The sequence below is a fragment of the Rhamphochromis longiceps genome, linkage group LG18 (assembly GCF_057381845.1).
Source record: "Rhamphochromis longiceps isolate RC_006_pf linkage group LG18, R_longiceps_female_GT1.1, whole genome shotgun sequence".
Taxonomy (NCBI): Eukaryota; Metazoa; Chordata; class Actinopteri; order Cichliformes; family Cichlidae; genus Rhamphochromis; species Rhamphochromis longiceps.
Genome location: NC_140574.1, coordinates 19,454,837 through 19,468,241, shown reverse-complemented (window position 1 = coordinate 19,468,241; position 13,405 = coordinate 19,454,837). Strand labels below are relative to the sequence as shown.

At 41.7% G+C, this 13,405-nt stretch overlaps 1 protein-coding gene across 1 annotated transcript in view; it reads right to left on the bottom strand.

The window, feature by feature from the left end:
* clcn2a (chloride channel, voltage-sensitive 2a) overlaps nt 1–13,405 on the bottom strand; it is a 38,460-nt gene that overhangs the window by 9,173 nt on the left and 15,882 nt on the right. The window contains exons 7-19 of the mRNA XM_085389218.1: nt 12,957–13,082; nt 11,478–11,562; nt 10,932–11,033; nt 8,727–8,811; nt 6,363–6,518; nt 5,965–6,034; nt 5,768–5,878; nt 3,920–4,133; nt 3,614–3,747; nt 3,088–3,317; nt 2,620–2,731; nt 2,487–2,533; nt 60–128 (exon numbers count right to left, since the gene is read on the bottom strand). Coding sequence (XP_085245344.1) covers nt 60–128; nt 2,487–2,533; nt 2,620–2,731; nt 3,088–3,317; nt 3,614–3,747; nt 3,920–4,133; nt 5,768–5,878; nt 5,965–6,034; nt 6,363–6,518; nt 8,727–8,811; nt 10,932–11,033; nt 11,478–11,562; nt 12,957–13,082 — 1,541 coding nt within the window. The remainder of the gene's footprint in view (nt 1–59; nt 129–2,486; nt 2,534–2,619; nt 2,732–3,087; nt 3,318–3,613; nt 3,748–3,919; nt 4,134–5,767; nt 5,879–5,964; nt 6,035–6,362; nt 6,519–8,726; nt 8,812–10,931; nt 11,034–11,477; nt 11,563–12,956; nt 13,083–13,405) is intronic.

The window sequence follows — 13,405 nt, the reverse complement described above, 5'->3', positions numbered from 1 at the left end:
GTGTGTGTCGCAAGGCAACGGTTACTAAGCAACAGTCTCTAGGCGGCAGACAATCTTACCGCCATGGAGATCCTCACACGTTTGGGCTTGGGCTTTCTTTTTTCAGAAGGAGCCGGCCCAGCCGGGCTCTTCCAGCCAGGGAGAGAAGGCATCAACACAGCACAACATTAACACAGCGTCAGTGGAAGCGGACAGTTTTTCCCCTTTAACATCGCGCCACTGCAACATTGGAGCCCAGTCTGACTTCTGCTGGGAGAAGTCTTTGTGATGAGAGCACAATGTTGCTGAAAGGGTATAATTACTACACCACAGATGGAGGTGAGGGCACAGAAGCTGTACAAGAAGCCCAACGGTTAATACAATATGATGCACTGCCAGAAAAAAGGAGCTTGAACATCTTATATTTTAGTATTTTAATATCTCGTGTCATCCCTTTAGGAGCTTTGCAGCTGAGAGCAAATGTCTTATTGAATCAGCTTCTTTAATGAACAAATGGCTGCTTCTTCAAATGGTTGGATAAAAAAAAAGAAAAGACTTTATCCCATTTTTGTGAGTTTTTGAGACTTTTACATCATCGCCATCATTTTATTTGGCAAAAAAATTGTCAGAAGATTCAATAAAGTTTTTTATTTTCAAAGTAACTTGAATTTTCTGGCAATTATTTCAGGGTTCAGATACTATGGTTACATTTGTCAACACAACCTGCCTATTAGGGCCTACATGAGTGTCAGTCAAGTGTCTCTACAAAAGGTTGTGGTTTTTTTTTTGTAATACCTGTTCTACATTTCTTTTCTTTGTCCATCCGTGCATCTGTATTTTAAATGTTTATCCGATTTAGTGTCACAGGAAGGCTGGAGCCTACCGTCTTGGTCCGAGCGGAAGGCTACAGTGTGGACAGGCTGCCAGCCTCTAAGGTGAGTAACATAATAACAAAGATATGACACTGAGGTCAGTTTTTTTCCACTTTTTGGGTTTTTTTCTGGGGGCAATGCTAATTTTTAATCTACAATCATAATTTCTAATTTTGAAATGTGCAAATCTCATACACCCAAATTTTATTCACAACACAGAAAATACATCAAATGTTTAAATTGAGGAACACTTCCCAAACAGCAAAGAAGAAGCCATATGTGGACATGATCCCAAACTGCTGCTGTCTCCTCTGAACCAAAGCTCATTTAAAATGGACTCAGACAAAGTGGAAAAAAGTGATCATACGATTTGAAATTGGAAATTATTGTTGGAAGACGTGAACCCAGCTATCAGCTCTCAATTCAAACCTCTGCATTTCTGATGGTATTGAGGTGCCTTAGAGCTGATGTACAACTCGTACATATCAAGGTGTGTACAGATTTTAGAGCAACATCTAGATGAGGGTTTGAGGGAAGGCCTTAAATATTTCAGTAATTCAATGCTCAACTGCATCCTGCATGTATTACAACTTCATAGTAGAAGAGTCTGAGTGCTGAATTGATCTGCCTGATGTCAGACAGTTAAATATGATATAGAAGATTCAGGACTGTTGAGAATCTGGAATCTTCAATCAGACACGAATGGGACAACACTTGTAAAATCGTCCTGCAGCTGATCTCCTCAGTTCCCAGATGTTTACAGACTGTTGTTAAAAGAAGAGAGGATGCTGCACAGTGGAAAACGTGACTCTGTCCCAACTTTTTTGAGATGTGTTGCTGCCTTCAAATTCAAAATAAACCAATATTTTTATTAAAATGGTAAATTGTCTTAGTTTAAGCCTCTGATATGTTTTTGTTGAGAATAAAATATGGGATTATGAGATTTGCAAATATTTTGAATAAGGGTTGTAATTCAGCTTTGCTCTATGCTTTAAACTTCCAGGAGCGTGTTCAATATTACTTATTTTGACCAGTCCAAAACCAAAAATGTTTCATTTCCAGAACAGTAGAAACAGCTTGATCCTTTATGTGTGAACCGACTGAAATATTTAAACCCAAAACCATCAGGTTGACACGTTTTATATCTCTGATTGATCTACACCCGATTTTTAAAAAGAATTGCGCATTTGAACAGCGTTTGGCAGCACAGCAGTGGCTGAGGACTGAACTGTGCTGAAAGGTGTTGAAAAGAGATAAGAAACATTTTTTTAAACCACACTGCATGACGCCATGACCGCTTTAAATAAAACTAAAAAAAAAGAAAAGAAAAAAGAAATGCTAAAATGTAGGATGTTAAAAAAACCCGTTTGACCAGCAGTGGATGTGCTGTGCGGTGAGGGTGCAATGATTCATAGACGTTTTATACAAAAAGCTTCGACCACAGCATGAGATTACACAGGAAAACCCTGCTGTCTGTGGGTGGATCCTGCCTGTCAGCAGCAGGAGGACGACGAGGTGGACGATATATGTGAGGACTGAGAGAGCGCACACATCCCCGCTCGTACAGTGCATGTCGCACTCTTAAAGGACACTCGCACTCTCGCATGCATCTATAACATCTCTGCTTCTCCTCACCTCCAGCAGCTCCTTGTCTTGGTCAGCACAGGAAAGGGTCTGAGAGCCTCAGAGAGGGGACAAAAAAAAAAGGTTTAGTACATTTGAATCTGAACTCTGATCTTTAATTTATTTGTTTTTGTAAAATACATACTGTTTGGCGTCTCTGTGTCACTGATGGCAGACACGGTTTTCAGGGCAGATTTCAGAGGAAGCTGAACATTGGAAACCACTGGGCTGAAGGATGAAGACTCCTCTGTGGAGATCTACACGGAAAATACATTAACGCAGGAAAAAAAGGACAAAAACAAAAACGAGGGAGACACACAAAGGACGAATACACATGCACGTAAACGAACAGGACAGCACAGGTAAGGGCACAGACGACAGAGACACAGAAGACACATTTTAATGTTAAAATACAAATGAAGTACATTCACACAGCTTGTAAGCACTTACCACAACAGCTGTCCAAAAACTCCATCTGTGCCTTTACCTACTGCTACATGCTTCACACATGCTGATCCACTTTTAGTCTACTGCTACAACCCCAACCCAATCCAGACTTCGCCCCAGCCCAGCCCTGGCGCCCCCGGACGCCTCACACCTGTTGAGTGCTCACCAAGAAGCGGACCGCTTGGCGAGCACTGGAATTGGTCGAGGAGTTGAGGTGGGTGTGGGTGCAGGGAGAGCTGGGGGTGCTGTCACTGGTAAGACTGGGCAGGTGATCGTGCGTGCCGTTGTCCTGCGCCAGCTGGCGGAGGTACTCCAGCCTCCGCTGGCGTGACAGCTGAAGCGAAAGCAGCGACTGGAGCTGCAAACGCTCTATGGAGCCCAGCAGGATCATGGAATCTGAGGGAGAAGGAAGGGCACGGGATAGGCAATGGCAAGGGAGGAGTAAAATTATTAGTTAGGGGCTGTGAAAACAAACAAAAAAAGCACATATTAAAAAGAAAATCAGACAAGAGAGGTCGGTATCGTCTGGGACTTTTTAGTGCTGTAGTACTGCTGATGTGAGTTGCCTCTGGCTTAGAATAAGTCATAACTTTGTGCTGAATGCATTGACATGTCTCTTAATGGGACCTTGTAATTAATTAGGAGGCACAAGCACAGTGATGAGCTCATACCCATACTGTGTATGCTCTTACCTCTGGATTCAACCAGGGCCAGCGTTTTGAGCTGACCTGTCATTAACATCTCTTGCAGATCCCGATAGGAAGAGTTAAGGGTGATGTAGCGCACATCTCTGACCATGATGTCCTCCACACGGATATTATACTTCCTGAAACATGGAGGAGAAGATAGAGGTTAATGAGACACCTGCAAACATAAGGGAAGGAAATGAACGGGAAGATAAGCGAAAGGAAGATGAAGAGGAAATGGAATAAAAAAAGTGAAAAAAGGTGCAGAATCACTGCAAAAGAGGAAAGCAGCATCAGCATCAGCAGACTCACTCATGATGTCCCATCCCCAGCTCAGGCAGATAAGGGAGCTTCTTGATGCGAATGATGGAGTCGTACAGCGATGGTTGGAGCGCCTGGGCCACGGCGTTGGCCAGGATCACAGCGATCATCACAGGCAGGATGTGTGAGATCTGACCGGTCAGCTCGAACACTATGACCGCTGTGGATACAGTGTGGGTGACCGCTCCAGACAGAGCAGCAGCACCTGTGAATGAAGGGAAAATCTTTTATATCTGTCAGTCTCCTTGAAGCCATTTACATGGAGCAAAATGGCAAAGATGGAGTGTCTGATCCACAGAAAAAGTTTAAATTTACATGTATATACAGAATATAAGGCAAAATCTGAGTTTATACAATTCTAATGAGAGTCAGTTGTAATAATGAGTCAACATTTTGTGTGAACACCTTTCTTCTTCATCATAGCCTGAACTCTCTTAGGCAAGCCTTTTGTAATTTTTAAAACAGGAACAGCTTTTAAGGCTTCCTGAAGGGCATTTAAAGCTCTTCTTTGAATGTTGGCTGCCTTTTATTTTGCTCTCTGTCAAGATGATCTCACACCATTTCTACAATGTTGAGTTCTACTGTGTGTTTTTCCATCAGGTATGATTTTATTGTACTGGCAGTGTGTTTGGGATCGTTTTCATACTAAAAAAATAAACCTGTCAGACGCAGCACTAAATCATGACAGTGCCTCCAGATGGCTTCAGACACACTGTGTTGTATCACTTTCCTGACTTTCACCATACATATATTCAAATCTGGGTTCATCACTCCATAACACCTGATTTTTCAGTAAAGTCTGTAATTTTGCATACCTCAGCCTTTTCTCTCCATTTCCTTTCCTCAAGACAGCCATCCTTCCACTGAGACCATTTCTAATGAGCCTTCAGTGAACAGCAGATGGATCACCCAAAGAGTCAGATGCATCTCTCAGGTCCTGTGACAGATGTTTGCTGGATCTTTTCCTATTTTCAGAGACTGTTCATCTGCTGTAGATTTTTTTGTGCCTGCCACTACTTCCCTTTTTTCTCAACTTGTCCAGCTTCCTTTTATGGACACACTTATGGTGAGATATGCCAAATTTTCAGGCAATAGCTCTTTGGGAATCACCCTGTTTGAGCAAAATTACTATGCTATAGCTATCAAACGCAGTTAGTTTGGGAATTTATCACGGAACTAAATAAACTAACTAAAAAAAATTGTTTTTTTCTTGTTTTCCTAGTAACAAAGTGCCTAAAGAGACAATTTAAATTTGATTCTTTGATAAATTGTCTGTTACCTTTAGACAGAAAATGAGTTCATTCATTGAGTTAGCTACTTTGTTTAACGCTTGAATGAATCATAGGTCAATGTTAAGCGAAAAAACAACCCCAAAACAATCCTCACAGTCAGGTACAAGGACTGGACTGAAAATGAGGGTAAAAGCCGAAATCCAAAGAAAAACAGAAACTTGGAGAACTATTGCTCAAGACAACTTTTTAAAAAAAATGGCATAAAAGTCTGGCTGCTGGGAAGTGAAACATAAAGAAATGATGGGTGGCTTAAAACTTTTGCTCAGTACTGCTAATTGTACAAAAATTAAAACAGCAAATTGAAACACTCAGCAATTAATCTTTCTGCTGCTCTCCCCAACACTGGCTTTGTACGTTTCAGAACAGAGTCATAGTACAAGTAATATTAGAAACAATCTTCTGACCAAACTGATAAAGTAGTAAAAACAGTGACGACTTTTCCAGCTGTGATACATTCTAATACTACAGGATCCCCACAAAAAGAAACTATGTAATTAATCTAATTAAATCTCAAAACAAACATCGATATAGAAATAGAGTCACTCACCAACTACAGCATAACCACCAGGAACTATGGGATACACGCTGCCTGCAGCATGTATACCATCAGGAAACATGGTTGCCATGATCTCACCAACAAGTCTGCCAAAGGCTGCACCTGCACACCAATACAGCAAGAACATTAGTTTAAGGTTCACCAGGGCAGTGGAAATCATTTAAAAAAGAGAAAGAGGTTTAATTCACCAATAAGAAAAACAGGCATGAAGGCTCCGCATGGAACGGGCATGGTGGTGGCCACAGCAGACATCCAGAACTGAAAGAGGGAGACAGAGTTTTACAGACTTAACCATCTCTGAAACTCTTACAAGGCACCAAGATTAGACATACAGATGAAGTCTTGAAATACTATCATTAATTATGAAAAGAGAAAACAGTCCCACATCTGATTGTCTGACCCTCCCAGAGCCCTGATATTATCACAGAGTGAGTTTGGGATTAGACGAAGAGGCAGGAGACACTGCTGTGACCTCTGCCAAGCTCTCAATGACACTAAAGGTAATCGACAAGAACTACTTGTCACAGTAAGTTTGAAAGCGTCGCCGGTTTGATTTCAGTGCATAAAAGCCTTTCATGTCGCCTACCTTCATAACAGTGAAGAGGATGAGCGTGATGAAGACGTTGACCTGGGGGTGTTTCCAGGCATGGTGGTGGCTGATGTAGTCAAACTCCTCCGCCACACCCTGACGGCACCATGTCCGATTGTCAAACAGCGCCACTAGAGACTCGTGCTGCGTCAGCTGACAGATCGACACACAGAAACGCAAACACACACAGACATACCCAAAAAAGAAGCATCCTGAATCTGAATATCTGTTTTGGCTCTCTAACGTCAGAAGGATCTGTTTAGGAGACTCTAGCAGTCTGACAAGGTCAGCCACAAAGGCTCTGTTCGAATACAAGTCCCCTGGAAAAAGAAACGTTCAGTAACCAGGGGTCCAATTACATGTGAACCCATACTATTTGCTCTCTGTCTTAGAAAGGGCTATTTCCACCCACACAGTTCTTTCTATATTGATATAAACCTACTCATAGTACACTGGAGACTTGGCACTTGAAAGTAGTTTTGATTTTTTTCTTTCAAATTTAGGCACAAAAACTGTAGAAGAAATGATGTAGCTGTTTAAAAATTCATCTTGCAGGCTTCAAAACTGTAAGCTGTAGCAATTAATTGACTGACTACTTTTGATAACTGTGACACATCTCTTGAAACACTCCATCCATCCACCGCTTATCCAACTTAGGGTTGCGGGGAGGCATCAGAGTCTATCCCAGCAGGACGCACAGGTCGCCAGCCCATCACGAGGATAACACAGAGACAGACAACAACACACTCTCGCATTCACACCTCCTGCTTATTTAGAATCACTAGCTAACCTAACAGGCATGTCTTTGAGCCCTGGTAGGAAACCCACACAGACACAGGGAGAACATGCAAACTCCACACAGGAAGGTCCGAACCCAGTGTCTACTGGCTGCGAGGAGACGGTGTTGATCAATTTTGCTCCGTCATGTGTAAGTTTTGACATCTGTGCTTTAAATGTGCCAAATTACACCAAAGATTACACTTTTTTTCCCTTTTACACACAAAATCATCTCAATAGACTGAGAAGTAACCACAAAACTGACTCACGAGCAGTTTCATGGCCAAGTGCTGACCGTTTTTGTCATTTTTTTATGAGGAAGGATTTTAAGGAGATTAAAGTTCTCAATGTCATTCAAAGTGCTGTGATTACATTTAGCAGCTGTTTATGGAAGCTGCACAAATGTTAGGATAGACATCCAGGTAAAAAGTCCTCCCACACAAATTCAACAGCTCTGCATATAGAAGAGTGGTGATAGCTGTTTGGCGACTGCTGGATTAGATGTGTAACTGCTCTGTAAAATAAATGCGTGAATTGATCTGACATGACTGAATTATGAACTATTATCAGCTCTGTTTAAACTGCATACAATTGTGTGTACTTTACAGTATAAGAGAGCACATATTTGTCCCATAGTGGGTTCTCTTCATTGGCTCCCTTTTAAATCCAGAATCAATTCTAACGTCCTTCTTCTCAAAAGATCCTGAATAATCAGGCCTATCTTATCTTAGAGATATCCTATTACAATATCACCGTAAAAAAGCACTTCAGTCTCAGGCAGTGGGCTTACTTGTGGCCCCTAGGATGTTTAAAAGTACAATGGGAGGTGAAACCAGCTCCCAGTTTGGATTCAGGAGACAGACACCCTCTCTACTTTTATGATTAAGCTCAAAACTGTTGTTTTTAAAAAAGCAGATCGTTAGGCGTATGGCGACCCCGAATCCTCTCTTAGTTATGCTGCAATAGGCCTAGCCTGCTGGGGCTTCCCATGATGGACCTAGTGCTTCTTCTTCATCTCTTTTTACTCACTATGTGTTTATACATCACTTTGTATTTAATAATTATTTAATAATAATAATAATAATATGTGACTTCTACAGTGTGTCTTTTTTCCTGTCGTTCTCCTATCTCTTCCTGTAGAAAGAGAGTTTTTCCTTCCCACTGTTGCAAAGTGCTTGCTCGTAGGGGGTCTTCTGATTGTTGGGATTGTTACTTTACAATATGAAGTGCCTTGAGGCAACTGTTGTTGTGATTTGGTGCGATAAAAATGAAATAGAATTGAACTGACAGCTGCTTTTAATACTGAAGAAAAGTTCTGGAGCATCCCCACTCCACTCCCAGATACAGAGTTACACTGCTGAAATAAATAAAAAAAATTATATATAAATAAAAATTAAGATCTTGCTGCAGTCTTCCTTTTCTGATTCCCAGTGATTAGACTACATCTGTCCCCGTGCTTTGGGAATAGCCTTTAAGCCCTCTTGAAGCCTTTATGTAGGCTTCATTTAAAATGACCATCAATCATCTCACAACAGTCATCGCATGCTTCCATACTGTCAAAGGAGTGTGAAAGTATTTTTTCACCTGTCCAGCCATGAACTGTCCGAAGCCCGGAGGGAACGTGAGTGTGGAGATCAGCAGGGTGACAAGCGCAGGATACACCAGACGCCTGACAGGAAGAGATGGACTGCGGGGTCATTAATGAGTGTGCTTGACACACTGTATGTGCATACCTAGTTTCTTGGTGGTGTGGAAAGAGAGAGATAGTGTATAAATAGCTCCCGATGACGTGTGTGAAACCGACCCAATTCATACAAGAGATTTACCTACATTTCCCAGGACTACATTAGCTTTGTGACATAGAGTGTGAGGCCAATTTTAAATAGAAGCATAGGAGCACATGGGCAGGATGTTCATGATCCTTGTGTTTAGTTAGAGTTTAACCAGCTAAAATGTGTCAGTGTGTGTGGTTGTGTTTTTAGATGTGTCTTTAATATCTGACATATGCTTATTGGTTTTAAGGCAGAGTAAGATGAGAAGATCATAATACTGTTATTATTTCAGTTTGTTAAATATGAAGTTAAAGCCAACAGATGATAGCTTAACTGAGTATAAAGACTGGAAACTAAAGAGTATAATTATATATATATGACGGACAGAACAGTGCAGTCTGAAAATAAAAAAAACAACACAAAGTGCTTTTTCCCCCCCTATTTCCCACAGAGGGTTGTAAAAAAGACTAGTGGAAAATTAAGCTTGTAGTAAAATGCCTAATGAATTTATGATTTCAGTCACTAGTTTATGTCCTCTTGAATACAACATGATACTCATTTTATAGCTTCCCAGTTCCCACAGATGGTGACACCCAAAAATGCTCAGCTTGAGGCTTCCAAATGAGCCGACACTTGCCATGTCCATCTTTTACATACAATCTATGTTGGAAACAGCTAGCGTAGTGTACTGGTACCTTCGTGAACAAGCAGGATGTGCAGAGCTATAGTAACTACAGTGGGAAAAAGTTGATGAGGCATACCATGAAAGTATGGCTAGGCTGAGAAGAGAGCTGACGATCAATGAGCAGCAGTATGAATTCATACAGATCCAGTGTTTGCTTTGAGGAGGTAACAGGGAATTGCACTGTGTCTTTGTGGAGTGGGAGAAAAGTATGTGAGGGTGGTGTAGGACATGTATGAGGAGGTGGGGGTGGGATTACACCGGGGATCTCCTCTGAGGCCCTTCTTGTTTGCAGTGATGTTGGATAGGTTGACAGATGAGGTCAGGCAGGACTTTCTGTGAACTCTGATGTTTGCAGATGACATTGTGTTCTGTAGTGAGAGTAAGAAGCAGGCGGAAAACTCTGGATAGGTGGAGGTATGCTCCGTAGAGAAGAGGAATGAAAGTCAGTAGAAGTAAGACAGAATATACGTATGTAGATGAGAGGGAGGCAGATGTAACTTGTGTAGCAGTGAAGCATAAGTAGTGAAGGTGGAGTTGAAATACCTGGGGTCAGCCATTCAAAGCAAAGGACTGCACACAAGAGAGACAAAGATGAGAGTGCAGGCCGGGTGGAGAGGGTGGAGATGAGTTTCAGGGGTGATTTGTGACAGAAGAACAGCAGCAAGAGTTAAAGAAAAGCTTTACAAGATGGTAGTGAGACCTGATAAAAAGACAGAGGGCTGAGCTGGAGGTGGCAGAGCTGGGAGTGAGCAGGATGGACAGAATTAGAAATGTGTAAATCAGTGGTTTGGAGACAAAGTTAGAGAGCCAAGGCTGAGATTGTTTGGACATGTGCAGATGAGGGACAGTGGACATGTCTGGTAAAGAATTCATGGATGTGGCGAAGGAGGACATGCAGAGGGTTAGTGTGACAGGATGCTAAGTGCAGGGTGAGATGGAAGCAGATGAAGTGCTTTAGAGCCTCATAAAGGGACCAGCTGAAAGAAGATGGATGAGGGAAAAAGTGTGTGTACAACTCACAGCAGGTTTGTGAGTTTGTGGGACAGTTTGTGCCTCAGAGTAAGAGCATGAAAAAAACGATGTTATACATTAGTCAGCTTTAGATGAGTTGGTTAGCTAGTTTCAGTACCCTGTGAAAGATCCACAGTCATTGTTTCCAGTCTCAGTTAAGCTAGCTTTCTGCTAGCAGTTGCAGTATTAATCGTTTCATCAAACTCTGTGAGTAATTTCCAAATATGTCAAACTGTTCCTTTAAGCTGGGCAAGGGGACGTTGGGTCTATGAATCTACAAATGTTTAATGATTTTGTGTAAGACTGGGGTGAGATACTTACTTCCTCAGCAAGAACTTGTTAATTGTCTTCTGCTTCCTCATGCACTCGACTATCAGCCGGTTCAGGTAGACAAACAGAGCTCCCCCAAAACCACACGCAATCCTACACACACACACAGAGACACGGCTTGTTTGGCCTGTTGAAGGTAAAACAGAACAGCATTGTGGTGCAAAACAAAAGCAGCCACATGGAAAAAGAATTACCACAAATGAAACAAAGCTACAGTTTTGCTATGCCTGGTTAAGTCAGTCACAGTTGGAAGCTCTTTTCAAGGAAGCCAACCGATGTTAATTCATCGTTTCTCTCCATGAAGATACATCAAACAAATCACATTTGGCACGTTCTGATCTGGACCGAGCCTCTGCTTGTAATCAGCAGAGTAAAAAGTTAATTTCATGCCCCGTTCATCGAATACAAATCAACCTTCAGACTCTTAAAAGACTTGGGAGAACGGCAGAAAAGGAGCTCAGATCTCCTCAGTAACAGAAGCTGCTTGGGGATCAGGGCTCCGTTTAATGTGGCGCCAGTCCAGAGAAACACACTCACCCCAGTATGGCAAAGGCTGGCAGCTCCTGAAGGTCAAACGGGAAGTCCAGACGGAAACGGGTCTTAAAGAGAGCAGTGATGGTCTCTGAGAAAAAGAAGACTGTTCTCACTCTGCTATACAGCAATCTGTTATGAATGAAAACTGGCTTTTAAACTGAACCACTAAAGACAACCACTTACCTCATCACGCCTCTTAAAGATATACTTATATATACTGAATTACATTTTATATAGAGTCTCATTAAAGTAGCCACCATGTTAGGTACACCTAGTAACTTGTTAAATTGAATTGGAAAGGGGTTCCCTTTTCGATTAAGTTCACCCTTTTATATGAAAGAGATCCACTTTGGCCTTCAGAAATGCATTAATTCTTAATGGCAGAGATTTAACAAGGTGCTGGAAACACTTCGCATGACATAGCGTAGTATAGACATAGCATCACACAGTAGCTGTGGGTTTGTCAGCTACACATCCTGATCATGTCCTGATGATCCTGATCCATCATGATGTGAATCCCCTGTTTTACCACATCCCAAAGGAGGTCATCTGAGTACAATGAACTTAGTGTCATGTTCAGGGACAATAATTTTGAGATGATTTGAGTTTTGTGACATGGTGGAAATGATCAGCAACAATGTTCAGGTCGGCCGTGGTGTCGTGCGCAAAGACAGTAGAGAAAAGACTATTACACTAGCACCACCAGCCTCAATCACTGATAAAAGGCAGGATGGAGCCATGCTTCCATGTTGTCCATGCTGAATTCTAACCCTATGATTTGAAGGTCACATCAGAAATTAAGATAAATCAGACTAGACAACATTAATCCAATCCTCTATTGTCCAGTTTTGGTGAGCCTGAGTAAATCGTAGCCTCAGTTTCCAGTTCTTAGCTGACAGAAGCAGCACCTGGTGTGGTCTTCTGCTGCTTCAGCGCTCTCTTTCAATGACTGACATGATGTAAATTTCCGAGATGCTCTTCTGTATGTCTTGGTTGTAATAAGTGTTTGTTGGGGTTTCTGTTGCTTTCCTGTCAGCTTGAAGCATTCAGGCCGTTCTCCTTTGACCTTTGACATCAACAAGGCATTTTCGCCCACAGAACTGCCTCTCACTAGATATTTTTTTGCTTTTTCAGACCATTTTCTGTAAACCCTAGAGGTAGTTGTGTGGATTGTGTAGATCAGCAGTTTCTGAAGTACTCTGAGCATCAGTCTGGAACTGACAAACATGCAACATTTAAAGTTGTTTAAATCACCTTTCTTCCCCATTCTGATGCTCCAGCAGGTCGTCTTGACCATGTTTAGATACCTAAATGCACTGAGTAGCTTCCACGTGACTGGCTGATTAGATTTATTTTAACGAGCAGTTGAATAGATGTACCTAATGAAAGGGTCGGTGAGTTTAAATTAACTTGTTTAATTGCATATTATGATATTTTTCTTGAAACAGAACTGGAAGAGTCTGTTTCTGTTTTGTACTTTACCTTCCTCCTGATTCCAGACAGCAAGCACTCTGAATATGAAGGCGCTGAAGGTGGCAGCGAAGAAGCCCCTCCAGTAGTTCCTCACAGCAAAAAATGTTGACGTGACCTCAATACTGAACAGCACCCCTGCAACGCACAAACATACATACAGAGAGTGAGCCGTTCCCAGAGCCCAACTGCAGTCAAGAAAGCAGCAAATTCTCAACTTTATTTTAATATCAGATATTCTAGCAAAGAGCTATTCTCAGGCTTTCACCTTATAATTATTTAACTATCAGATGATCTCTATAAATCGTGACCTTCCTTAACTGATTCATGTAGTCTATAACATTTTAGAAAAACACAAAAATACCACAGTAGCTGCATATTTAGCTTCAGTGACTCAGTGAATCAATGAAATACTTCAGCTCTGATCATCACGGCTATAATCTTTTGTTATTTTCTCATGG